Below are 12,412 nucleotides of genomic sequence, written 5' to 3' on the forward strand. Positions count from 1 at the left end.
GCAGAAATACCGCAAAGTACAGGAATTGTAAGCATAACCCAAGCCCATATTTCCTATAAGGAATGGGCAGCACTTCACATAACACTAGAACATACTAATCCCACAGTTAAATAAACTGTGTTCAAAGAAGTGTCGCAAAACCATATTAAAAGCTAGATATATTTATTATAAATAGTTAAAATACATAAATAAACATAAATATTGAATAAGGTGCCTCAAACAAACCAACAAATCCAAATAAGGTCAGCTAGAGCAGGACACATTGTAGTATAAACAGCAATTAGGCTGTATGAACAATACACATATCAGGGTGTTGGGGGATGCACATGATTCAATGCAATCCTCTGGATGCAATGGCAGGACTAACCCAGAACCTAAGCCATGGATCTATCAGATCCCAATGCACTCCATATTTCACACTATTGCTATAGTCAAAGAACATGTAAGTTACAAAACACCCCACGCCCTGTACATATTATCTGATCCGTGTCTCTCCCAAAGTGCTCGGCCAAATGGCACGCTGAAACTTCCAGCCCTGACGCGCGTTTCACGTGTGCTTCTTCCTGGGGGTGTGAGTACAGGAATGCATGGAAAGAAGTTTGTCCCAAGCAAAACAGAGGCTGGAGAGAAACTATAATTAGCTCGCCCTTGCAGTTCCCTTGTTACCTGGAGAACAAGTTCTCAAACAAAAAAGAAGAATGCACAAACTAGATGATCAATGGGAGGCTGAACCATACACCATCATGCCCTCAAACTTTGATACAACAAAGGTGTGCCTCATCTGTCAAGATGTAGGAGAAACCTCAACAGCAGTATCAAGACATCTGAAGGTATGCCCTGACCAACTGAGAGACTGAGAGAAAGACCAAGATACCCCTCAACCCATAGAAGAGAAGGAAACGAAAATCCATACCATTCTTGGAGACTTTCCCCAGTCATGGACAAAAGTAAACTAAGCTATCCTAGTGCCTTTGTGACCTTTCCCCAGTTGGTAGTGCCAGAAAGAGATATGACTCAGGATCAACCTGAAGACCAGCGGGCTCAAGCAGCAGATGCCACATCAGCAGCAGAGCAAGAGAATCCATCCCCTGCCAATGGTGAATCTGTCATGCCCACAGTGAGCAGGAGTAATCATAGAAAACCAGGTATACCTGTGCTACATTGAATCACCCATAGCATAGCTAATAGTGAGTACACTACACCAGTGGTAGCAAGTATAGTGAATCCGGTTAGGACACTGTCAATACCTGTACTGCGTAGATCTACCGGTAGTACTAGAGGTCAGGTTCCAGCCCGGTATAAGGACTAAAATTTGACTAAAATGTGAATGTATTGAAAATGTGTAAATAAGTTAAAATGTATACATTGCAACAGTTAAAGCATGAGTACATATAGAGACTACCATATGAACTTTTAAAAATGCATAATAACCTGGTAAAAGACAATTGGGCCACAGGACTATGTGTGGTCAGAACTAGTGATGGGCGAGCACTAAACTGCTTGGGTGCTCGTTGTTCGGGCAAATTGGAATACTCGGGTACTCGACCCAAGCAACGAACCCAATGTAAGTCTATGGGAAACCCGAATATTCTTACCACGATCCCCCTGGGTGTCCTTTTAAGGTCTTAAAATGTCTGAAAATGATGGAAACACTGCTGAAATAACACAGGAACATCATGGGTATCGCCACTGGAAGCATTTCTGTATCGCCAGCTGTAAGCAATGTTGTCAGAGTGGATGGATTTTGCTGGGAAAATGGATTTTGCTGGGAAATATGTTAAGGTACATCTTTTCTAGGGTAATGACTTGTATATAAGGCAAAATAATTAACCCCAGACCAAAATTTTCTTCCACCACTTAGCCTATGTTCACACGCAGTGTTTTTGATGTGTTTTTCAACTCTAACATTGCTTTCAACCAATACAAATGCATTCACATGGAAATGTCAATGTAACATTTAACATGTCCATGTGGTGTGTGACACATAAGGAGACACATCTTGCTTCATTTCTGAAGGAGGGACTCTTAAAGTCACAAAGCTTATTTTTAGAGGGGCATCAGGTGGCATTAATATTCTTAAAGGGCCATTATTAAACAGTGAGTCTCCTATGCTGTTATTGCCTATGCAGTGAGTAGCTGGGCTGCCAAGAATTACAACGCACCGCAATACACCTTTCAAGAGAGGTACAGGAGGGCTTCCTGAAAAAATGTTTCATTGAATGCAAGGCCTGCACTGCTATCAAGTCATATGCACCCCAATAAGCCTTTGAAAGCCTTTGAACCCAGATACTGGAAGGCCACAGGAAAACCCAGTTCACAGTCTTCAGTTGGTCCTGCCATACAGGTTCCTTATGCATTGAATGCAAGGGCCGCCTTGGAGGATGGCCTCCTAAAGGAAACTGTCCCATTACCAACGAGCGTGTCTCCTAGACTTGTACAGCCCATACACTTAATGGGCTGACCAACATTTCCCCATGGGGGGTAAATTAAAAAAAAAAAATCATGATAAAATAGTGTTTACTGTTTTGAGCTAGGGTAACACACAGCAAAAAAAGGAGAATGGAAGCCTCAAAAGCACACTTTGTAGCCACAGATAGATGAGGCGTTTCACGTAACTACCACACTGTAATTTTTTTTTGTTTTAACCAAGATAGTGTATAGACCTAGGGTATTAGAAAGAACAAAAATTGGAATGTATGCATTATAAAAAACTATTTTCAGACCACAAATAAAATGTCCGTCGGATGGAGATAACAGACTGTTTCAATATGTGGCCTGTATTTTTAAAAAGTTTCAAACCACAAAAAACTGCATACACCAAGGGTATCAGACCAAAAACTGGAATGTATGGCTGAAAAGCTAAGATTTGAAGACCCCATATAGACCAGATGTGTGACTGAGATAACAGACTGTTTCAATATGTGGCCTGTATTTTTAAACATTTTCAAACCACAAAATACTGTATACACAAAGGATATCAGACCAAAAAATGGAATATATGTCTGAAAAGACAAGATTTGAAGACCACTGATAGATCAGACGTGTGACTGAGATAACAGACTGTTTCAATATGTGGGATGTATTTTTTAAAATTTTCAAATCCCCAAAATTCTGTATACAACAAGGGTAGCAGTCTAGCAGACCAAAAAATGCAATGTATGCCTGCAAAGGAAGGATTTTGACACCACAGATACACCGTGCGTCTGACAGAGATAACAGAGTGATCATAATGGTTTCTTGTTTTTTTTTGGCCCACCAAAATCGTGTCCATAAGTAGGCCATGACACTAAAAGAAAACATTTGGACTACTAAAATTGTCCAAACATTTCCCCATGGGGGGGCATATTTTAAAAAAAAATTATGGGCATCACATACACCCTTTACAAAAATTGTACTGGCTGTAGCAGCACAGAACCCGTTAATCCTGGTGATCTAGTGGCGGAGGATGATGAAATGAATGAAGATGAATAAAGGATGTGAATCCACCTATGAAAGAAAATAACAAAAGGGAGGGGCGAACACAGGTTCATACATATGAAGAAAGAATGTGTCCAGCGAGAAAGGTTGGTCCCTAGCAACAGCTCAGAGACAGGTATCTAAATAAAAATATAATATAACAATATTTTATTTTTTTATACTGCAGAGGAACACACGAGGTCATAAGTGGATGGTCCAGAGATAGGATGTTAAATATGCTTATTTCGCACATTTATTAAATCAGGACTCTTTACCAGATGCGATACTCTTAAAGAAAAATGTCATGATATTTTCATTGAAAATGTAGTGGTTTATTTGATTGTCCACAAAAATCCCACATTGCAGCAAAACATAAAATAGGTGAAATAGTTACGAATAGATTGTCCATTTGCCATATCATAGTTTGTTCCCCATCTTTCATAAGATTCTGAATGGTAAATGGCATCTGTCCCTGTCATGGAGTATGGTAGAAGTCTTCATAAGCACAGCTAGCAGCTGTTCATTCCATCTGTCTGGAGTGTGTAGAGAGTGAAGGTGTCAGCCGGAGGAGCCCCCCCATGACTGCCCCCCACGTGATTTTATATGTCCCATAGAAGACAGTTCTGTCTACATGTTGTTAACTTTTACTCTGAGCTAAATATACAGAAATAGCTTTTGTAATGTCAGCGACACCTATGGCCTAAGGACACTATGGCCTTCAAATTCCAGGAAAGAAAGTACCCTTCAAAACTCTTGGACCAGGAGAAACTACGTATCAATTCCCCACATCCTCCTCCACCCCGGGAGCGACCGAAGGAGCGCTTACCCTTTGTGCATACACACCATCCTTTTATGCCCAAAATATACTCTGTAATTAGGAAGCACTGGTCCCTCTTACACAAGGCTTACCCCTCGGTGGAACCTTTTCAATCACCACCCATGATGAGCACAAGAAGACCGAAAAACATCAAGGATCAGCTGGTACGGGCTGACATTGGGAGTACCCAACCACGGACCACACAGAGGCTTCTGGCCAGCCAACGGCGTGGCACTTTTCCCTGCCTCAATTGTGCAGCGTGTTCAAACGTGATCAGGTCCGATACGGTCACTCACCCTAGGACAGGGAAATCGTATCCTATTCAGGGTTACTTTACCTGTAACACTAACTTTGCCATCTACGTGATTAAGTGTCCCTGCGGCCTCCTTTATGTGGGTGAAACCACCCAACACGTGAAGGATCGGATCGCGAGCCACAAGTCAACTATTCGTTGTGGCAAAACATGGCTGCCCATCCCTGACCATTTTGTCACATTCAAACATTCCGTGGCCCAATTAAAATTTCAAATAATCGAACAGGTTCCACGCCCCAGAAGAGGGGGCAATCATATCAAATTATTAAAAGCCAGGGAGACGTTCTGGATACATACTCTAGACACTTTGGCCCCTAGGGGACTCAATAGAGAAATTGACTGGCAGGTGTGTTAAGTTGTAGTACTAACCATATATTCCGTTTTTTCCAGACCCGTTGATAACTCCATATAGAGGTGAGTGATGACTCAACCCCCCTCTTTTATTTTTTGTTTTTCCCGCTAATTATTCCCATTTTTACCTTTATCATTTATTTATTGATTTTATTTTTATTTTTTCATTTTTCATTTTTATTTTTATTTTTATTTTTATTTTTATTTTATTTTTACTTTTTATTTATATTTTTTATTTTCAGTTATTATTTTTTCTGGACTCATTTATTTTCATCATTTTTTTATTATTATTAGTTTGTTCATTATTTCTTTCTATTTTTTATGGTTTCCATTTTATTTTCAACATTTTTTCATGACTTTAATCTTTTATTTTTATCTGCATTATTTCATTTTCATTTTTAATTTCATTTTATTATTATTATTATTATTATTATTATTATTATCTTTTTCAACAGCAGTATAAACAATGTTTCTTCTAGACCATTTCAATCAGCTATTTTCCAATCAGGTCCATTCATTCACAAATATCTAATTTTCTCATGCAGTTCCTTTATCATTTTATTTTTAATTTTATTTTTATTATTATTTTTATATTTATTTTTATTTTTATTTTTATTTTTATTTTTATTATTTTTTTATTTTATTCTTATTTAATCCCTTTTTTTCATACCACCTATCACGTGCTGGGTCCATGCCCTATTTATTGCCTTGTTCTCACGATTCCTCCGGACTCCATATTGTATTGTCCTGCCCTGAGTGATACCTATACTACACAATTTGGCCACCATTAGGGGTCGCATAAATAGGGTTAATATACTGTCACACAGGCAGCGCCAACATCCTGCAGTGGTATCAATACTGCAATTTAGCTAGTCCCCTTGTTCCTATAGTTACACCTCCACGAGCGCTAGCATTATAACATCTTTGCGATCACCACAGCGTTGTATATCACCACAGGTAACTATGGTGACACACAGACATGCGCAGTATCCCCTTCTTTCTTCATGCGGCGGGACTTCCGGTCCGGATGACGCACTTCCGGTCCGGCGGTCACCGGCGCTATTTAACTGTCCCACCCTCCTCTCCTGGGCACGCTGACAGCTGCAAGGCGCGGGAGCGCCGCATTTCAAGTCTACTACCCCAGGTACAGTGGGACTCGGCCCTTATATCCTCTGCCTCCACAAATCTTTGGTATGTGACACCTAAATTACAGACAGGGTTACCGCTCCCATTATAGGGCTTTACATTGTTACATGGACTTTGTGCTTCACCTACCCCAGACAATTCCTGAGCAGCCTTCCATCTATCTCCCACCCACCTCTATATTTAAAGCACAGCATTTCTCATGTTTTTTACTTCGGTCCGACATAGGTTCTGCACACAGGGCAGCATACCACGACTGGTCATACACCGCCTTATCTACAAATAGGTATTGATCCAGGCTCCTCTTTTCAAGGACTCTATACATGGAGACACTGTACTTATACTTACCTCCTGTCTGTCTTTTTTAGCACCACTTATACCTGTAAGCAAGAAATCCACTATGTATATTTATCATTGCTTCACTAAGGTAACGTGTGCCTATTGTCCTGCTCCTCTTCGACCCCTTGATCTCCTTATGTTCACATCTGATATGACTCTAGGAGTTCTATTCACTTCGGTGCATCCTTGGTGCTTGGATATTTATCTAGTTGCTGGCTATCCATCTTATGCCTTGGCATACTATTCCTCATTGTTCCATTATGCACGGATGCTGTATATATGTATATATTTTTTTGTTATGTTTATTTACCCTTGTTCTGTTTTTTGTGTTTTTGTAGCGATATTATGAGTAAGGCTCAGGAGAGCCGAAACGTCAATTATTACTACGAGTGGTCGCTTATCTTGTAATTGTACATTGCTCCCTGCTTCCATATGTCACCAATGTGTTATATGTAATAAACCTTGCACAATTTGCATTAATTAATACTAAGAGTGTGCGGTGTCTTATAAATTTTACTTATACGGGGACTCATTTGTCCATGACACCTGCACCTCACCCTCCAAATTGACTGAGTGCACACCAATTTACCTTATTGATTCTAGTCTCCTTGGTGTTTGCACCTGTCGTCCAAATGACAACCGAGACTTTCGCCTATGACTTAGCAACTAGTACTAATATTTTGTCTCAGGTTACCAGTTCCACCGATTTCCTCAAGGTCCCAGTATTGGACCTGAGGACACGGGATTACGAAAAAGCCAAAAAGAAATTGGTCTCTTATGACCTTCATTGCACCACGTTGGCGGAATACCACCGACAGAATAAAATTCCTAGAGGACTGCGGAGTAATCTCCGCCCCACATTGTTTTCCAACAATCAGGAATTTTGTGACAAATTCAAAAGAATATTAAACAAGTGTTCTTTAGACATCATAATCCTTACTGTGGAATATCTCCAGAAGGAGATCATAGAGGTCCAGAATAATATCCAGGCCATAGAGACCCAGCTAACCAGTACACTTCCTTCTTCTGAGTGGTCCTCATTGAAGACTAAAACAGACAAAATTATTGCGGACTTTGAGAAAAATTTACAGGAGCGTAAGAGGACAAAATTCCAACGAGACAACGAGGACTATACAACTAACAACGTATATAGATGGAACGACTCCTCCGCCTCCAACTCCTGGCGACGTCCACCAAACCAACGAAGAGTCGATTCCTTCAGCTCGGGCAGCGACTCATCGATAAGTGCAAACAGACCACGTTTTTTTCACAAGGGACGCAGGGGAGGGCACAACAACGCAGACCAACAAGAAGGTCACGGCGAAAGAATGGCAACGAGATCCCAGGTGAGCCATCGAACTTGGTATTAAACATCTCTAGCTACTCCCTCTCCCCTGCAGAACTGACGGTACTACAGAAGGGTTTATCCTTCTGCCCTACGCCAAAATGGGACGCGTTTCAACTTGACAAGGATTTACAACGGTTCTATCGATCTGTAAGGTTAAAAACTCATTTTTGTGCCATGCCTCAAGCTCAATCGAGTGGTGGCTCCTTGGTCCAAGGAAGCATGACTCCTGAGCTGTCTATCTCTACCTTGGGACTCCACAACCCAAGCACTTTCTCTCCTCCTCACACCTATCACGCCACAGAGACCTTCATTTCTTTGGTGGATCGTGAAATCAAATCCCTTACGCATGAACAGCGCCTTGGATTTTACCCTACACATAATAACCTCACGGTAGTCGAGAAACAGGCTTTGGACACTCTCCGCTCAAACAAGAGCATTATTATAAAACCCGCAGACAAGGGGGGCGCTGTGGTAGTGATGGATCGGATCCAGTATTGTAGTGAAATCACTAAACAGCTCTCAGATACGGAGACATACCAGATCATTCCTGGTGACCCGACTTTCAAGATCCGGAAAAAAATCCAGGATCTCATTAATCCCTTTCTCCTGGATAACACTATTGATCAAAAAACAGCCACCTTCCTTCAGAATCAGCATCCCATCACACCCGTTTTCTACGTATTACCCAAAATACACAAATCCCTTATCAATCCCCCAGGTAGGCCCATTGTGGCCTCCACAGACTCCATCCTTTCACCACTTTCCGTTTTTCTGGAGAAAATCCTCACTCCACTGATAAAAACCACTAGGGCTTTTCTATTAGATACTGGTCAATTTCTTGGAATCATCAAAGGCATCCGTTGCATCCCTACTCATAGCCTCCTAGTAACGCTCGATGTCAACAGTCTATATACCTCGATTGAACATGTGAAGGGTATTGCAGCCACTAAATCTCTACTTGAGAAATCTGGCATGTCCATAAGAACCTCCCAACTCTGTCTCGAACTCCTCACACTGATACTCTATGAGAATTTTTTTCTATACCAGGACACGTATTATGTCCAAACGCGTGGGACCGCTATGGGCTCAAATGTAGCCCCAGCTTATGCGAACGCATTCATGAATCAGTTTGAGATTGAACACATATATGACAATGAACTATTCCTAACCTACGTCACCAATTATGTTCGCTATATTGATGATATTTTCTTCATTTGGACAGGGACAGCAGACACTCTGCACCACTTCTTTACATACCTCAATTCCATTTCCCCGGGGCTTCAATTTACTATCCATCATGATACTCAGAAAATTTCCTTTTTGGACACCTGGGTTATAAAAGATGACAATGGCAATCTCACTACTGACATATTTACCAAACCGACGGATTGCAACAATTTGTTGCATTACTCTAGTTGTCATCCGAAAACAACCAAAAATAGTCTCCCACGGTCACAATTTAAGAGAGTCTCTCGTATTGTCACCAACCCTGCTCTACGCCAGGACAGAATGGACACTATGGCCTTCAAATTCCAGGAAAGAAAGTACCCTTCAAAACTCTTGGACCAGGAGAAACTACGTATCAATTCCCCACATCCTCCTCCACCCCGGGAGCGACCGAAGGAGCGCTTACCCTTTGTGCATACACACCATCCTTTTATGCCCAAAATATACTCTGTAATTAGGAAGCACTGGTCCCTCTTACACAAGGCTTACCCCTCGGTGGAACCTTTTCAATCACCACCCATGATGAGCACAAGAAGACCGAAAAACATCAAGGATCAGCTGGTACGGGCTGACATTGGGAGTACCCAACCACGGACCACACAGAGGCTTCTGGCCAGCCAACGGCGTGGCACTTTTCCCTGCCTCAATTGTGCAGCGTGTTCAAACGTGATCAGGTCCGATACGGTCACTCACCCTAGGACAGGGAAATCGTATCCTATTCAGGGTTACTTTACCTGTAACACTAACTTTGCCATCTACGTGATTAAGTGTCCCTGCGGCCTCCTTTATGTGGGTGAAACCACCCAACACGTGAAGGATCGGATCGCGAGCCACAAGTCAACTATTCGTTGTGGCAAAACATGGCTGCCCATCCCTGACCATTTTGTCACATTCAAACATTCCGTGGCCCAATTAAAATTTCAAATAATCGAACAGGTTCCACGCCCCAGAAGAGGGGGCAATCATATCAAATTATTAAAAGCCAGGGAGACGTTCTGGATACATACTCTAGACACTTTGGCCCCTAGGGGACTCAATAGAGAAATTGACTGGCAGGTGTGTTAAGTTGTAGTACTAACCATATATTCCGTTTTTTCCAGACCCGTTGATAACTCCATATAGAGGTGAGTGATGACTCAACCCCCCTCTTTTATTTTTTGTTTTTCCCGCTAATTATTCCCATTTTTACCTTTATCATTTATTTATTGATTTTATTTTTATTTTTTCATTTTTCATTTTTATTTTTATTTTTATTTTTATTTTTATTTTATTTTTACTTTTTATTTATATTTTTTATTTTCAGTTATTATTTTTTCTGGACTCATTTATTTTCATCATTTTTTTATTATTATTAGTTTGTTCATTATTTCTTTCTATTTTTTATGGTTTCCATTTTATTTTCAACATTTTTTCATGACTTTAATCTTTTATTTTTATCTGCATTATTTCATTTTCATTTTTAATTTCATTTTATTATTATTATTATTATTATTATTATTATCTTTTTCAACAGCAGTATAAACAATGTTTCTTTTAGACCATTTCAATCAGCTATTTTCCAATCAGGTCCATTCATTCACAAATATCTAATTTTCTCAAGCAGTTCCTTTATCATTTTATTTTTAATTTTATTTTTATTATTATTTTTATATTTATTTTTATTTTTATTTTTATTTTTATTTTTATTATTTTTTTATTTTATTCTTATTTAATCCCTTTTTTTCATACCACCTATCACGTGCTGGGTCCATGCCCTATTTATTGCCTTGTTCTCACGATTCCTCCGGACTCCATATTGTATTGTCCTGCCCTGAGTGATACCTATACTACACAATTTGGCCACCATTAGGGGTCGCATAAATAGGGTTAATATACTGTCACACAGGCAGCGCCAACATCCTGCAGTGGTATCAATACTGCAATTTAGCTAGTCCCCTTGTTCCTATAGTTACACCTCCACGAGCGCTAGCATTATAACATCTTTGCGATCACCACAGCGTTGTATATCACCACAGGTAACTATGGTGACACACAGACATGCGCAGTATCCCCTTCTTTCTTCATGCGGCGGGACTTCCGGTCCGGATGACGCACTTCCGGTCCGGCGGTCACCGGCGCTATTTAACTGTCCCACCCTCCTCTCCTGGGCACGCTGACAGCTGCAAGGCGCGGGAGCGCCGCATTTCAAGTCTACTACCCCAGGTACAGTGGGACTCGGCCCTTATATCCTCTGCCTCCACAAATCTTTGGTATGTGACACCTAAATTACAGACAGGGTTACCGCTCCCATTATAGGGCTTTACATTGTTACATGGACTTTGTGCTTCACCTACCCCAGACAATTCCTGAGCAGCCTTCCATCTATCTCCCACCCACCTCTATATTTAAAGCACAGCATTTCTCATGTTTTTTACTTCGGTCCGACATAGGTTCTGCACACAGGGCAGCATACCACGACTGGTCATACACCGCCTTATCTACAAATAGGTATTGATCCAGGCTCCTCTTTTCAAGGACTCTATACATGGAGACACTGTACTTATACTTACCTCCTGTCTGTCTTTTTTAGCACCACTTATACCTGTAAGCAAGAAATCCACTATGTATATTTATCATTGCTTCACTAAGGTAACGTGTGCCTATTGTCCTGCTCCTCTTCGACCCCTTGATCTCCTTATGTTCACATCTGATATGACTCTAGGAGTTCTATTCACTTCGGTGCATCCTTGGTGCTTGGATATTTATCTAGTTGCTGGCTATCCATCTTATGCCTTGGCATACTATTCCTCATTGTTCCATTATGCACGGATGCTGTATATATGTATATATTTTTTTGTTATGTTTATTTACCCTTGTTCTGTTTTTTGTGTTTTTGTAGCGATATTATGAGTAAGGCTCAGGAGAGCCGAAACGTCAATTATTACTACGAGTGGTCGCTTATCTTGTAATTGTACATTGCTCCCTGCTTCCATATGTCACCAATGTGTTATATGTAATAAACCTTGCACAATTTGCATTAATTAATACTAAGAGTGTGCGGTGTCTTATAAATTTTACTTATACGGGGACTCATTTGTCCATGACACCTGCACCTCACCCTCCAAATTGACTGAGTGCACACCAATTTACCTTATTGACTGAGATAACAGACTGTTTCAATATGTGGCCTGTATTTTTAAACATTTTCAAACCACAAAATACTGTATACACAAAGGATATCAGACCAAAAAATGGAATATATGTCTGAAAAGACAAGATTTGAAGACCACTGATAGATCAGACGTGTGACTGAGATAACAGACTGTTTCAATATGTGGGATGTATTTTTTAAAATTTTCAAATCCCCAAAATTCTGTATACAACAAGGGTAGCAGTCTAGCAGACCAAAAAATGCAATGTATGCCTGCAAAGGAAGGAT

The 12,412-nt window shown here is 40.5% G+C and overlaps 1 protein-coding gene across 13 annotated transcripts; it reads left to right on the forward strand.

Annotated features, from left to right (window-relative positions):
* The first annotated feature begins 4,263 nt into the window (after window positions 1-4,263).
* On the forward strand, window positions 4,264-12,087 carry LOC143815994 (uncharacterized). Of its 13 annotated transcripts, XM_077295872.1 has the most exons (6): window positions 4,264-6,507; window positions 6,758-7,765; window positions 10,095-10,118; window positions 11,424-11,481; window positions 11,564-11,622; window positions 11,873-12,087. In XM_077295872.1, exons 2-5 carry the CDS (start codon window positions 7,573-7,575, stop codon window positions 11,619-11,621), a joined length of 333 nt encoding a protein of 110 aa, XP_077151987.1. In that variant the 5' UTR covers window positions 4,264-6,507; window positions 6,758-7,572; the 3' UTR covers window position 11,622; window positions 11,873-12,087. The 13 variants fall into 13 exon arrangements, 6 of the variants coding, with proteins under 6 accessions (XP_077151987.1, XP_077151988.1, XP_077151984.1 ...); XR_013223863.1 differs by having other exon boundaries at window positions 6,758-10,118; XM_077295873.1 differs by lacking the exon at window positions 11,424-11,481.
* Window positions 12,088-12,412: the final 325 nt, after the last annotated feature.

The sequence above is a fragment of the Ranitomeya variabilis genome, chromosome 3, assembly GCF_051348905.1.
Source record: "Ranitomeya variabilis isolate aRanVar5 chromosome 3, aRanVar5.hap1, whole genome shotgun sequence".
Taxonomy (NCBI): Eukaryota; Metazoa; Chordata; class Amphibia; order Anura; family Dendrobatidae; genus Ranitomeya; species Ranitomeya variabilis.

Excerpts from the sequence above, each read along its gene's own strand:
- LOC143815994 (XM_077295867.1), top strand. The coding sequence starts at position 7,573 with ATGGAACGACTCCTCCGCCTCCAACTCCTGGCGACGTCCACCAAACCA.